Source organism: Letharia columbiana (genome assembly GCF_014066305.1).
Source record: "Letharia columbiana isolate WasteWater2 chromosome Unknown Sc0000002_s0, whole genome shotgun sequence".
Classification (NCBI taxonomy): domain Eukaryota; kingdom Fungi; phylum Ascomycota; class Lecanoromycetes; order Lecanorales; family Parmeliaceae; genus Letharia; species Letharia columbiana.
In genome coordinates, this window is record NW_023501038.1 from 1,673,970 (window position 1) to 1,688,369 (window position 14,400).

The following is a 14,400-nucleotide window of genomic DNA, read 5'->3' on the forward strand; positions in this document are numbered from 1 at the left end:
AGTAGAGGCTCTAAGAGGCGGGCAAAAGGGGTATATGTGCCTGAAGCGTTTAGTACCTGGCCGGTATGAACGGCGCTCATTGTCCCAAGTGCATGCGAAGAGCGTTTTGATGGTGGTGAGCCCCAGCATTATTGGGCCTTTGGCGGCATTTGGAATTGCAGCGACGGTGGTGTGATTGCGTATCATGGGACATTGCAAGAATGCGTGTGCCCTGCCAGAGGAGGATTGTGGGCTAGTTGCAGCTCAGAGGCGTTCTATCGTTGCATGAAGCCGGCAGCACTAACCATGACCGCCGTGTGGCAGGACGTCCCAAAATTTGAGGTTGGAAGTGAGAACGTTGGCAGAGTTTGAGATCCATTGTTGAGATCATCGCGCTTCTATCAGCTGGTATTCTTTTTACAATTATCTTAGAGAAGATGTCCTTTCGTTATTCGCCAGTCAACTCGAATCGACATCCAAGCATAGATGTGGTTGACGTACGGGTTCTCACTGGGACCTCCCACGAGATAGGTAGTCTTCAGCAGCGTCCAAACCTGTTTGAACGTTCTGTCGCAAGGCGGGAGTCGCAATGTGGATTAGAGCTTGTTCCTCTGAACTGATCGTTCTCAGCGGATTAACAACTCGACTCGCCCCATACATCTGGCAGTCACAGTCAGTATGCTGGCCTTCCGACAGATTGGATCTTGAGAGGAAGGTTTCACCGCAAAGTCGACCGGCACAGCAAAATAATCTACGCCGACGGCCTCGGCTATCTCATCCCCACCTTCAATACCTGGAAGATGCACATAGGCACATTGCGCCTCGCCTCCTTTTCCTAGCAGACCTTTGCATACAGCCTCTGTGAATCGTAAGGTGGCATAAGCGGTAGACAATGTAGCAGCACCGTTCCATTCTTTGGCATATAACACCTCCCTCCCTCCAAGCCGAACCCGATTCACAACTCCTTCCAACGCTATCCCTTTCACCCGCGCAGGAGGCTGCGCTTGGCTCATAAGCGGCACGATTGTCTGCGGCGAATGCCCTCCTACAACATCTATCTTCGCATACCCACCACCACCATCTTTTCCCTCCGCTTCCGCCAAAAACGTCTCCGCTCTCACCACATCAAGCGCAGTCACCCCAAACAACCTCCGCGCATCAAACACCCCGTACGCCTTCAGCAACGCGGCGGTAAAAGGCACAATGGCGTTGACCGGATTCGTAACGACCAGCATCACCGCTCCAGGGCTCACCCGCGCACACTCCCTCACCAGCTCGCTCACCACGGCCGCACTCCGCTGGAACAACGCGTCCCGCGATGCCACCTCCGCCGTGACGCCTCCCCCCGCCGCCACAATCACCACGTCGGCGTCTTTGAGCGCTCGCGCCAGCCCGTCGGAGGCGCCGGTGTAGCCGGACACTGATCGTGGGCTCGCGGTGGGTATGTGGGAGAGATCGACGGCCACGCCGGGCGCGCGGAGCCGGTCATAGAGCGCGAGCGTGGAGACGAGCGGTGAGAGGCGGAGGAGGAGCGAGAGCGGCTGCCCGACTCCGCCGCCGGCGCCGAGGACGGCGATCTTTACCATCAGGGCGGGAGAGGGTTGGGTAAAGGTTACGCAGGTACGATGCTGGACGTATGGAAGGTTAGGGAAGTCTATATGGCACCTATTCTTTTGGCTGATGGTAGAGCGGAGATGCACGACTGTCACGTTTCTCGGTTTCCGATCGTCAAGTTGTGCCAGCGGAAATGTGCAGTTGACAGGGGAAAGGCGACGGCTGACCTCAGCACACCGACTATCTCTCGTAGGACGTTGTACACTTACTTGTGGATTCGCCGTTCGGTCAAGCGCAACTTTCGGTCAACGGTCGTTAGTGCCGAGGCACTCTGACGCGCAGATCTTGGCACTAATGGCAGTAGTGAGATCCGCGAAAAGGAAGGCAATGGAAAAAACTCCCCTTGGATGGCTCTGAATCGTGTCATGCACTTTAATTGGCGAGGAATAAATTGGACGTATAGAACGGTTAGATAGAATTAATTTTTAATCTAATTTTAGTGTTGTACATATTATAGATTATGGACAGACAACGGCAAGCTAACTGCATCCAGCGATGCAGCCTCGACGCGACGCCATGACGATTGTCTCGGTGAAGCGCGCTTTACGCATCAAATCCACCAAGATAGCTTCCCGAACTTCTATACCTTATCCTAGTTTCCCAATCTCACCAACCGGTCTTTAATAGCCGGGCCCCGGAGACTCCGCTTCTTGGATGTTGAGGATCCGGCGCCGATGGGTGGTGGGAAGGTTGCACTTAGGATTAACTTGTCAGCGAAATGTTTATATCAAGGGTTTGGAAGTGTCTTACCCATAGTTGGGGGAAAATGCACTAGCGTTCGCTGCGGTCACCTGGAGAGACACATCGAGAGGATTTCTCGTGTTGGCTCCCGCGTTACCCTCGTAAGACATCCCGTAGTGCTTGCAAGCGGCAATGTGATCTTTCGGAATTGTGAGGTTGCCGAGGTAGTCAGGTGCTTCGACAATGGTAGCGACGAGACCGGACGTGATGTGGTACTCGATGTGGCAATGGAAGAGCCAGACTCCGGGGTTGTCGGCCCGGAAACGCCACACGGATGACGAGTTCTTGTTCAACATGACAGTATCTCTTCGGACAGGGGTGGCAGAGACGTTCTTGTCGTAGACCCCGTCCCATATGCCGCCGGTGTCGGGATACCCACGCTGCAGGACTTGGTATTGATGGCCGTGGAGATGCATGGGATGGAGATTCTCATGCTGGTTGTTCACCACGATCTCGATGATCTCGCCGTATTTCAGTACGAAGGGATTGCTGTTGACGCCGTAGACCACCGGGTCTGTACTGTAGTTGCCAACGCTGAGGGCAGTGTAGAGAGATGGGACCTTTTGGGGGAGGTAGGTGATGTTGTTGATGGTGAAACGAGTGATGCCGTCAAAGGTCGCGTTGTTCAAAGTCATCTCTATGCGCCGGTCCACGGGTTCAAGTAGAGGCATGCGGTCATAGGGTATGAGATTGTTGACCTCATCAAAGAACTCGAATTCGTAGAATGTCAATTGGGGCGGTAGAGGCTTCTCTTCATCGTAGACGAGCCACGCTGTCGTATTACCGTTCCAGCCCTCGATCGTCGGAATACCGTGAGGTGGGAACAACATGTTGACATCGAGAGTCGCGAAGATGACAAAGTTCTTGCTCGTATCGTTTTTAGTCGTGATTAGTATGTCCCATCTTTGGGCGGGTGCGAGGCGCAGAATTTCGGACCCCAGGTAATATTTCTCGACGGTGGTGCCATCAACTCCAACGGCGGTAAAAGGATGTCCATCAAAGTAGACGGCGACACCGGGGAAGTTCGCCATGTCGATCATGTGAATCAGGTATGTCTTTCCTGGCAGCACCTTGATGGTATTGTTCTGGCTGTCATTGATGAGGCCCGCGACTGGGATTGGCGCCTGCCCGGATTGGATGGAATTATTGTTGACATCGGCTGTGGATTGGTAGTAGTTCAGGAGTGTGGGCATCTCCTCATGGTACCAATCCGAGAACGTCATCGTCATTTCTTCGTCGAAATGGTAGGGAAAATTCGGGTCGTGAACAATGAGAGGCCCCCGCAGCCCGTCTGGGTATTGGCCTTGAGTATGCGAGTGGTACCAATAGGAGCCTGTCTGATTTATCTGGGAACATTGTCAGCGGTGATGCTTAATCAGAGCAGCGTGCAGCCTACTGGAAAGGAATAGGTGAAGCTGCTGTTCGGAGGCACTGGACATTGGGCTGTTCCAGCAGAACCGTCCATGGTCGCATGCCCATACTGGTTCAGTCCATGCCAATGAAGGCCGGTTGACTCATTGCCAAGGTTGTTGTAGATGGTGACGATGAGGTGATCTCCGAGGTCAACGTCTATCTGCGGGCATGGCCACTCGCCATTGATCCCAATGACAGGCCGGGGGAAAGCTCCATCGGGATTCCTGTTGACCCAATCAATGCTCCAGTCGTACTTGACGACCTTTGCGAATGCAAGCTGGCTGCAGCCCAACAAAAGGAGACCCAAGGAAAACATGGCGGTTAATGGAAAGAGAATAGAGAGGAAAGAGGGACAACATATTTGCGCGCAGCCGCATGCAGATATATATTAGAGACGTGTCAGATCACAAGATTCTCGAAAGAGCTGCCCGGTCGAGTGCGACCAGGCCGAGACCATCGTACAATGCACTGAATCATCACAATCAGGATATTCAAGCTTTCCCAAGCGGAGGGAAACATGCAAAATCAACGGATCCGGGTTAAGAGACACAGATGGCATTTTGTATAGGCGACCGAAGTCACCGAAGTCGGCATATTGCATCTTCCTCGCGTAAAATAGTGCCCTGTGCTGGAAATTGTTGCCTGCAAAGGATGCTGGGTCTCGCTTCCTTTCTCTGTTTTCTGTAAGGTACATGTGGATTGGCTTGACATGCATATGGACCAAATTGGGTATTGCTTTTGCATGATAGGAAGAAGAAAAAGGTAGGAGGCTCCTGGGAAGCGGGCGGAGAGTAAAAATGAAATCTTTCGGCAACGCCCGGCTACGGCGATCGTAAAATTGAATAAGACGGATCTAGGCCAGATTCGGTTAGACACATGAACGAGCCTTCTCCTCGGTCAAAGATGCAAAGATCTCGTACCACGGTACTTTAGTAACGGAGTGATCGCAGAAGGCCTGTTTCGAGGTCGCTTCATTGCCCAATATGGATTCATAGTGCATGAGATCTAGATTTAGCGGATGACAGTGCAGTCTGCAGGAACGTAGCCGACTTAGCTCGTGGCAAAAGACTCGGCAGACCTGTCACCATGTCACCATACGCTCTCCGTGTTCCCTCTTAATAACACTGAGAGTCGGCACTGATGTCTTCCAGGAAAGCAACTTATGACGCACTTTTGCCTCATGTGCCGCTTCGGTGATTCGGATCTTCTCGTCCTATAAGTGCAATCGCTTTGCAATAGCTAATTGCCCGTCATGGACATGCCCATCTCTTCGTCTCCGCGGCAAGCTCCACATCAATCTCGTCATCAGCCTCATCCAACTTCACTCCCACCCCCAACGAGGGTGGAATAGCTAATGGCCCACGTGAATGACATGCACATCACCTCCTCTCTTCCGCAGCGAGTTCAGCGTCCATCTCATCACTCCTCCCGTACTCCTCCGGACCCGGACTCCCATACCCCATACAGCTCATCGTGGTATCTGGTGCAACATCTCCAACATAAAATCTGAACCACGTCTGCCAAAACCTGTCTCCATCAACCAAATACATCCTCAAGCCCATTACCACATCCTCCAAGTCATCCCACGTGAAGAGTTTGCCGATTTGGTGATGGTTGCCGATCACAAGCCAGATAGCGTCATCGAGAGACTCGTAAAATGTTTGGTTTCGCCCTTGAGCGACGGGGTACACATGTTGGAAGTCCGGGGTTGCAGGAGGTAGGGCTGCGATTTGCTCGTCGATGTAGTCTTCGGCGACGGCGATGAGAGAGCGCATGTGATTTCGGTCGAGACTGCGGCGGATGCCAAAGCAGAGGCGGAGGAGGATGTTGGTATCGGGCACCTTGAAGCGGTAGGGAAGCAGGAAATTGTCCACGAGAGCTGAGGAGTTGGAGGAGAGGCTGGGTGGAGTGGAAGTCTTGAGAGATTCAGAGGTTATAATCTCACCCGTGGGCAGCCTTGGAGTGGAGGTGTTAGGGGCCGGTACCAGTGCCGTGAGGGAAGCGAGGATAAGGTAACAGAGGAGAAGAAGGCAAAATGCCATACATTGTTGCTGGAGAGAGTATGAGGCGGGGGGAGACAAATCTAGGTGCGGTTCCAGAGGATCGAATTCGGTAGTCATATATTTATAGCATTATATACATCTTCCATCGAACTTCCGCAACATGTCCTTCGTTTAATTGCCATGAATCCCCTTGCAACTAAAGAAGAGAGAGAGATCGCGACGTTGCGCGACATGCGCTTCAAAGAGTTCGCGTTTCTTGTTGCTTTCGAAACATTCTATAATCATAAGCGCACAGGGAGAATACAACTTGGGGAACAAAACGGCCCATCCGTGCCAGCACTAGTGGGTGACAACAGTCACCGAGACGCCAAGACTTATGTTGCACAGCGACCATCTTGCAATATAACAGATCCACCACAGCCAAAGTTAGCAACTCAAGAATCTCAGAAATAGGTCCTAAGAGGCAAAGCTACCGTTCAGATTTGTTCAAGGTTCATTGAGTACCGTCGTGCGTGTTGAGATTGTTTGAGCACCTCGATTTCTTCCCATCCCGGAATCAAGCCGGACCCTGACTCCGGCGACTTTGGTCGCCCCCCCTGGTGGAGCAAAGTCTGAACGCAGACACCAGCGAGTCCACTACGCTTTCAAGAAATACAGCCATAGCAAACCAAATTGCTGATCAACGCAATCGTCAGTACGATCAAGGCTTTGGAGCGTACCGCAACCTGGGTACAGGCAAGGTGTTGGAGCAGTGAGCGCTATTGACGAAAAGTCAGTCTTTGCGTCAAGGTGCTACGAGCGCTAAATCGTAGTTGCTGACCAAAGGGGGGGTGGTTGGGGAGGGGAGGGCGGACAAGGAGCGTACGATCAATCTCAGATCACATTTCCCATTCGTCGGCCATATGATTTCCTTGCGTGATCCATTTCGACATCGAGTACACTTTGCTCGTATACGACTGCGCGCGATTCGGGAGACAGCCGCTGCTTTTCTAATCGTTGTATCCACTGATACCGGCGCTGGCGATGAGCAGAAAATCAGTTCGCTGCCGGCTGGAAGAGATGGGATTATCTCGGAGAAAGACTTACGTCTGCGCGACGACCCAGCGCGTAAGGTCGCCACCGTTACCGAACAGAGGATCGGCCATCTGTTGGTGTTGGCACTGGATCGCAAGGGCATCGTCGGCACTGCGACTTCAGCTCAGAGTCAGCGTAAAGCACTACGCAGCGGGCCACTTATCGTTGGGAAATAGCTGCGTACATCAACGGCAGGCCTTGCGCCTCTTGAGACTCGTTCAGGCCGAGACATGGTGTGCACGCTTGGGTTATCTGCCTCCAGCCATTGTTGAAGAGGCCAAAGGTAAGGGCGCATGGGTTTGACGAGTCCGTTGGGTTGCTGGGGTTTGCACAAGCGTCGTGTTCGCCGTGCTTCAGAGGGTTCGGATCGGGAGATAGAGACATGCCGCTTCATAACTTGTCAGTCGCATACTCAGCCAGAATATGTGAGTCTTGCAACGAACATTCCGATCATAGCAATGGCCAAGTCCAGGGCAGTGGCGCCTGCGGCAACAAGGGCTGCTTCTTTCGGTCCCGCGGCTCCTGGGGATGAGTAGACGCCTTGCTTGGTTCCTTGACGTCCTTGTGCGTTTGTCAGCATGCTAGTGTTGGCGTTGCTACTTTACCTTTGAGCTCCGATGGATGACCCAGAAAGCTACAGGGAAGGTATGCGGCAGCGATCAGCGTGCAAAGCGTAAGGCTTCATGTTCGATGGGCGCCCACAGTCTTAGACTGCTCTGGTATATACGAGAAAAGAATTACTACAGAGAGGAGTCCTGGCTGGCAAGAACATTTGAAAATGGAGCTGACACAACGACAGGAATGAATGTGAGAGTTACTCCTGAGAAGAGCACCAAAGATCTTGCGACTGAACGCTGCAGATCTAGAGCGGGCTCAGAGCTAAATAAGGCATTGAACTCTCCTGTCTCGCGCGGAAAGCTGACATTATACCATTATTGGATCGGTGAGACATGGAACTTGGAAAAAGGCAATTTCGATGAAGACATGTCTCCTATACTTAGCGTGGATACGGGAGCACCGTCGTCATCGAAGCAACCACACTGGGGCAGTTGTGACTCATTTTTGTAGGAGCTCTACACACGCGAGACAGCTATGACTCCTGACTCATCACGAGCAGCGTTTCGGTTAGCAGGGACACCAAATATGTACATTTTCACTCACCACAAATCTTTTTCGGTAATTTTGGGGCGCGTCGGACAAATTGGTGTTTCAAGGCTCAAAGAGCGTTTGAGATGCTTGAGATGCACGGGATACTAAGGTGGCTTGGCGCCCGACCTCCACAGTAGCGAGTGGAATTGATCCACAACAAATGAGCTACTCGCGTGGGTCTGCCCAGTCCGGACCAGATTGCTTTAATGACTCCGGCTGCATCTGCCCAGCATGTGGCACCAGCAAACGCACCTCCTCGCAAATGCTCTCGAATTCTGCTCTTTGCAAGCGATCGACGTAGAAAAGCGTTTGCAAGGTATCGCGTATCTCAATCCATTGCCAGGACAATATACCGTGGGATCCCTCGGCAAGTTTGAACAAAAACCATTCTTTCATACGCTTCTCTTTCGATATCCAGATACCGAACATGAACGCCCAGACCAGGATTGAGGGGAAACTTTTCCACGACTCGGCGAGATCCAGACTACTCAAGACTTCGTAGAGTTGAATCACCATACTGTCCATGATCATAGAGGGCCCGTAAATGTTGTATTGGTATCTGACAGCGAAGATCGGTACGGTCACCCGACAGATCGATTGTATGTCGGAGTCTCGTCGATAGAGGTGCGTAGATAAGAACGTGATCAAATGGTGCTGGACACGCAGAGCCAAAGTCTCGAAGTATTCAACCTCATAGAGCGTGACATCGACCCCTCCACTACACAACTCTCTGAAGGCAATGACGACGCTCAGATCGCGGTATGCTTGACTCATATCTGGATCAAGCAGGTCCTTGAACTTCATAAGCTCCATTCCAAGTAGGCGAAGCCTGGGATCGATTCCGGCAGAAATCCGGTCAAGTGTATTCTTTGGAAGCTTTGGTTTCATTGGGACAATTGGAAAGGAAGGTAACGAGCGTCGTGTTGCAGCAAACCCAAGGTCTCCACTGGAACGCCTTTCTTCAGCATGAGATCAAGTTTGATGCTGAAATCGCAGGACAAAGACATACAACAGAGCAACTTGAATGAGAAAGACCGGCAACCCATCGAAGCCGCCTCGCAGGTTGATAAGTTCTCTGAGACCTTTCAAATGTATCTGGATTGCATCCGAGTCTTCCTCCACACCTAGCTGTTGGTAGATTTGTGAGCACGTCGCACATGGCTGCAATTGGGCGCTCTTACTTCGCAACCAAATAGAGTGAGAACGGTCAAGATGGTTGACAGCTGGGTTGCGTCCAAGACATTTTGCAATTTGCGGTTGATAAGGTTGATACTCGCAACCTTATGCAACTGGAGCTCTGTAAACGCAGCCGATGGATTAAGGGGCTTGACATGTTTCAGCATGAGGGTGCTGGAGGTGATACCTAGGAGTGCGTGCAGCAAAGCAGGTTCGATGAATGCTTGCGGGATGATGGTCTGGTTCCAAGCCTGATTCACGGCCGGGATTGGGAAGACCTCTGGGATTATTTCCTCGGTATCTTTATAGCGGAGCAGTCAGCCTGGAGGCTCACAGTCAGGCATAATAAGTCGCTTACAAAAGGCTAGCAGTGCCCTCTTCGCCGGGGTCAAGGGAAGCAACGACTGTGGATAAGGATCAAGGCTAGGAGGTATACTCGCACTTGTAAGAGCGGTCTCGCTTGCAAGACCTTGGCTGGTTGGAGGCAAGGTGTAATCTTGAGCTGCTGGTGAAGGCCGAGTGGCGAGTGGACCATGGTCGGCCTGGACATATTTCGGAGCCTTTGTGTGTTGCGATCGTGTGTATTCGCAGACAAGGCCAGATTTAGTGCAATTTGAACAGACAGGTCGTTCCTCATCACACCGGATAGATCCTTGCTTGCAAGTTTGACAACTTCTCCACGGCTCTGCATGTCTTATTCGTTTGCCTACTTCCATTATGATCCTTCGACATCATCGGACACATGGATGGTGTTGGGCAGATTGACGTTAAGCTGTCTCATATACACTGTACTCGACGAGTCAATTTTAAGCCAGTAGCCGGATCGACGAGCCCTCATTGGGCTTACGGAATACGGATGACGCAATGTATCTTGAAATGGTGGGTGGCTTGCAGTAGTCCTCCAGACAGCGGCTGACAAGGTATCGATTGTAATCGAGATGCGCCGTCTTGTATCTGCTCAAGCTGAGATTCTTCCAGATAAGGTCGGTGCCGAATGCAGGGACTCGTATATATCCTTGTAGCCATGCAGAAAGACCTGTCGCCACGTTACCTCTCGGCGACCGGGACGCTATGGAATTGTTGACGTGGAAGGAACAATTGATGTTCATTGAAACGGAAAGCCTCAATACCAGTACGCCCCCTGTTTAGACGGAAAGAGAAATTAAAAAGACGGGACGAAAAGAAATATGACCGCAAAGATCGTCGGTGCCAAGATATGAATTCGGTTGAACCTCGGTGCTCAGTCAAATTTCCTACCGTCTGACCTTGGGCTTACAGCTCGAGCTTTTCCCCTAGTTACACCTCTGATCAGTCCCTCTCGTCTTCTTGTCTTACCAGGATGAAGTATACCACGCGGCACAAGTCGTACTTGAGTCGAATGACATCGATCTCTGCAGATAACCTCATAATGCGGGCTATCGACAAGCTGCATGCATATCATCGACCATGCATATGCACCATGTCCCTTACCCCGCTGCCTTCCACACCATCTCTTGCTGAGGAAATGCTTGCGGGGAACATTGATCCGTCCTGTTTCCAACGTGTTTGTCAGCACCGGTCCACGGTTCACTACAGGCCATGATGCGACGTTGCCAACTTAAATCCCGCGGCCAAATGGTGAGAGACCTCAACCTCTCAAATGCTCGTAAAATGATGCCATGTCAAAGGTATGGTCTGTCAATCTATAGGAGCTCTCCTGGCAGACCTGTTTTGACATTCGCTTTGACAATTGCCAAGGTATGAGGTTATGCGATTTAAAAAAAACCATCGCTGCCACGCCGTCTAGCAGCGCACCTGCCGGGTCATCCTCTCTGTCACTTGGAGCTTTTCGACTCCTTTCTATCCTGCTACTTCTCTTCTGACATTTCGCGAGGATGCCCGAACTCCGCGGCCCTGCCTTGTTGGCAACGGTCACTACCCTCACGTCTCTAGGCTTTTTGATGATTGGCTATGACAATGGGCTGTTGGGAGGCTTGGGTCTGTTCCAACATATTCATACACTACGATAGTGTGGAGCCACTAATCGCCAAGACTTGTCTAGTCAACGGCGATGCCTTCAATAGCACGTTCAATAAACCCAGCCAGACCATGATTGGAACGATAGTATCTATAAATGACAGTAGGTTCTACGTCCGCATGGACGCATGTGGGAGATGAAAGTTTACCCAGATCGTCTGTGATAGTCGGATGCTTCCTCGGCGCAGTCGCAACATCTCTCATCGGTGAAACTCTCGGCCGACGAAAGAGCATTGCGATCGGAGTCGTTATCATGATTGTCGGCTCCCTACTGCAATCCACTGCCTACACGCGGGCGCACATCATCGTTGCTAGGATCGTCTCCGGATGCGGCATGGGGTTTATCAACTCGACGGTACCGGTATTTCAGTCAGAGTTCTCCCCGAAGGCCAGCAGAGGCTTGTATGTCTGCATGCAGCTTTCGACGCTGAACTTCGGTACCGATCTTGTGTATTGGATCGACTACGCTTTCTCCACGCATACTTCGAGCTACGCTTGGCGGATCCCCGTCATCTTGCAATGCGTCTTCCTATTTCCGATGCTTTTAATCATCTTTGTCTTGCCAGAGAGTCCACGATGGCTCGCCGCTCACAACCGGTCTGATGAATCACTATCGGTTCTTCGGCGCTTAAAGGGCCATACTTTGGACGACGAGGCCATCGTGAGGCTGCACAGCGACATTGTCAGAGCGGTTGAGGAAGAAGCAGCAATGAACGCTGGATCGTGGAGAACGATACTAAGTGCTGACAAGATCCATAGTAGGAGGAGGCTTCTCATCTCCAGCGCCATCCAAGCCTTTCAACAATTAGGTGGCATTAACGCGATCATCTATTACTCAAGCACGCTCTTCAAGAATGTCGGCTTCAGCAACCACCTCTCAGCCCTCATGTCCGGATTCCTGCAGCTCTGGTTCTTCGTCGCAAGTTTTATCCCATGGCTACTTATCGACCGCATCGGCAGACGGCCGCTACTCCTTTCCATGATCACCGTCATGGCTCTGGTAATGGCCGCCCAAGCCGCGCTGGTCTACCAGGTCCAGTTCAAGACCTCCGCAGCCTACGCTGCTGGAATCGCTGGCGCAGTCATGCTGTTCCTTTTCGAAGGCGCCTTCACGATCGGCTTCCAAGCTACCGTCTGGGTCTATCCATCTGAGATCCTGCCGTTGCGACTTAGGCAGAAGGGATCGAGTATATCGACTGCGGCAAATTGGATATGCAATTTCCTCATTGTGCAAATCACACCGCCGGCTATTGAAAATGTGGGATGGAGGACTTATGTCATCTTTGCTGTGTTAAATGTGAGTAGAACACGGCATTGAAGCCTTGGAAGCTGCGGCCGTCTCGAAGAATACTGATGTCATGTTGACAGGCAACATGGGTGCCAATTATATATCTGTTCTTTCCCGAAAGTAAAGGCCGAGAGCTAGAGGACTTTGACCGTATGTTTGCAGGAGAGGATGGTGCTGCTATTACCGAAACGACGACTGGCGACAAAGATCCGGTATATCTTGAAAGGAACGACTCGGTGGCAGTCAAGGGTGCTGCAGCTCATGAAGAGGAAGGCTTGAAGAGCTTGGTATGAATCTTTCAGCTAGGTCGGTGTAGCTACCGCAAAGCCAGAGGCCTGGCCGATTCTAACCTATATATCGTCCTTGATTCCCACGAATTTTAGAGAATCCGCCACAGCTTCTTCTCGCCCTCATCGTTATACGCCCTAGAATGATATCCCACGGCTAATGGGGAGGGATCATTCGTCTCCTCGGCCTCCTGGCAATCTTCCAAATACCTTCCACCCCTCCCTTCCCACTCCTTGCTCAGCGCCGCATACACCGTGGTAGCGGCACCTTGTTCTGGACTCTTCATATAATACCGCGCCGCGTCCATCCCGGCCGAGAGTCGTGCACCTGCAGTCCCGTCACGATCCCACCAGGCATCACACTCAGCCCATGTAGACCCTTTGCCCCGTAGCGTCGCTCAATCTCGTTCGCCATGTATATATTCGCCGTCTTGCTTTGCCCCTATGCGGTCCAGGGCGCGTAGTCGCGTTTCTCAAAATTGTAGTCGTCGAATTGGATGCCAGCGCCACGGTGGCCGGAGGAGGAAAGGCATACGACGCGGGAGTTGAAGCCTGGGGTTGAGGAGGCGAAAGGGGTAGGTTTGAGGAGCTGGAAGAGTAGGAAGTGGGCGAGATGGTTGGTGCCGAATTGAGTCTCAAAGCCATCCGCCGTTCTACCCTCTGGTGTCGCCATGACGCCTGCATTGTTGATGAGAATATTGAGCGTCTTACTCTGTTTCTGGAACTCCTCTGCCGCCGACCGCACGCTGTCGAGGGAGTTCAGGTCCATCTGCAAAAGCTCGACATACCCCGGCTTCAGGATGTCGGTGAGGGCGGCTTGTCCCTTGGCGGTGTCGCGGACTCCCAGGAACAGCTTCGCACCCGTAGTATTCAGAGCTTTGGCGGTCTCGACGCCAATGCCTGAAGAGCAGCCAGTGATGAGGACGACTTTGTCCGTGAGCTTGCCTAGCAGGCCTTCATCTCTGACGATGTCGAGGGCTGTAGGGCGGGCATCTCCGGGCCCTTTGGAATTTTGGTGGGCGGCGGCGTAGCGAGAGAACATGCTTGCTGTGGTTGAGAATAGGGTCTGGGCGGTTGGATGCTGGCAGTAGAGAGTACTGGAGGGTAGAGGAAGAGCAGGAAGAAGCTTGAAGCGCGATAAGTGTAGCAAACGTTTAGCAAAGAAGAAGCGGGACACTTATACTCGCGATGTGGTGGTGCTCTCCAATTATTCTGGCCATGACTGGGGAGGTGGAAGTCGATGCCCGAGCTCCGAATCAACTCCGAGTCAAGATGTCTCCATTCTTGGGTACTTATCAATCAAGCCATCTCAGGCTCGACGGAAAGAGCCTGAGAGAAGATGAGAAGACGAGAAGATGATTGGCTCCTTGAGACGAAGGATCAATCGTCCATTGGTAATGCCTTGCTCGTAAGGGAAGGAGCAAAACACAAATGGGCCCTGAAGACATCCGAATCCTTGGCGCTGTGCTGAGCTATGCCTAAAAAAGCTAGCTCTAGCTCTCTGAATTTAAATCGAGTGATTCAAAATGCTTGCACAATGCTTACTGATCCGTTGGCTCTTAACGTATAGAGATGCTGTCTGATCATTCGATACATGCCTATCTTCTGCGTTATCATATGAGTGTGTCTATAATACCACGCCGTGCTTTAAAGCCGACCC

At 51.9% G+C, this 14,400-nt stretch overlaps 5 protein-coding genes across 5 annotated transcripts; 1 reads left to right on the forward strand and 4 right to left on the reverse strand.

Moving 5' to 3' along the window:
• Window positions 1-486: 486 nt before the first annotated feature.
• On the reverse strand, window positions 487-1,565 carry HO173_001485 (uncharacterized protein; the record flags this gene model as incomplete). The annotated part of the gene is made up of 2 exons (XM_037303424.1): window positions 487-639; window positions 702-1,565. 2 exons carry the CDS (start codon window positions 1,563-1,565, stop codon window positions 487-489), a joined length of 1,017 nt encoding a protein of 338 aa, XP_037170071.1.
• A 620-nt stretch (window positions 1,566-2,185) lies between these two features.
• Window positions 2,186-4,063, reverse strand: HO173_001486 (uncharacterized protein; the record flags this gene model as incomplete). Its single annotated transcript, XM_037303425.1, has 3 exons — window positions 2,186-2,288; window positions 2,344-3,680; window positions 3,731-4,063. 3 exons carry the CDS (start codon window positions 4,061-4,063, stop codon window positions 2,186-2,188), a joined length of 1,773 nt encoding a protein of 590 aa, XP_037170072.1.
• Window positions 4,064-5,126: 1,063 nt separating this feature from the next.
• HO173_001487 (uncharacterized protein) lies at window positions 5,127-9,865 on the reverse strand (the record flags this gene model as incomplete). Its single annotated transcript, XM_037303426.1, has 8 exons — window positions 5,127-5,703; window positions 6,837-6,935; window positions 7,009-7,212; window positions 7,268-7,423; window positions 8,143-8,919; window positions 8,983-9,101; window positions 9,155-9,450; window positions 9,508-9,865. The coding sequence occupies 8 exons, from the start codon at window positions 9,863-9,865 to the stop codon at window positions 5,127-5,129; spliced, it is 2,586 nt and encodes an 861-aa protein (XP_037170073.1).
• Window positions 9,866-11,023: 1,158 nt separating this feature from the next.
• On the forward strand, window positions 11,024-12,746 carry HO173_001488 (uncharacterized protein; the record flags this gene model as incomplete). The annotated part of the gene is made up of 4 exons (XM_037303427.1): window positions 11,024-11,126; window positions 11,191-11,268; window positions 11,333-12,462; window positions 12,534-12,746. The coding sequence occupies 4 exons, from the start codon at window positions 11,024-11,026 to the stop codon at window positions 12,744-12,746; spliced, it is 1,524 nt and encodes a 507-aa protein (XP_037170074.1).
• Window positions 12,747-13,182: 436 nt separating this feature from the next.
• HO173_001489 (uncharacterized protein) lies at window positions 13,183-13,782 on the reverse strand (the record flags this gene model as incomplete). Its single annotated transcript, XM_037303428.1, has 1 exon — window positions 13,183-13,782. One exon carries the CDS (start codon window positions 13,780-13,782, stop codon window positions 13,183-13,185), a length of 600 nt encoding a protein of 199 aa, XP_037170075.1.
• Between the last annotated feature and the right edge of the window lie 618 nt (window positions 13,783-14,400).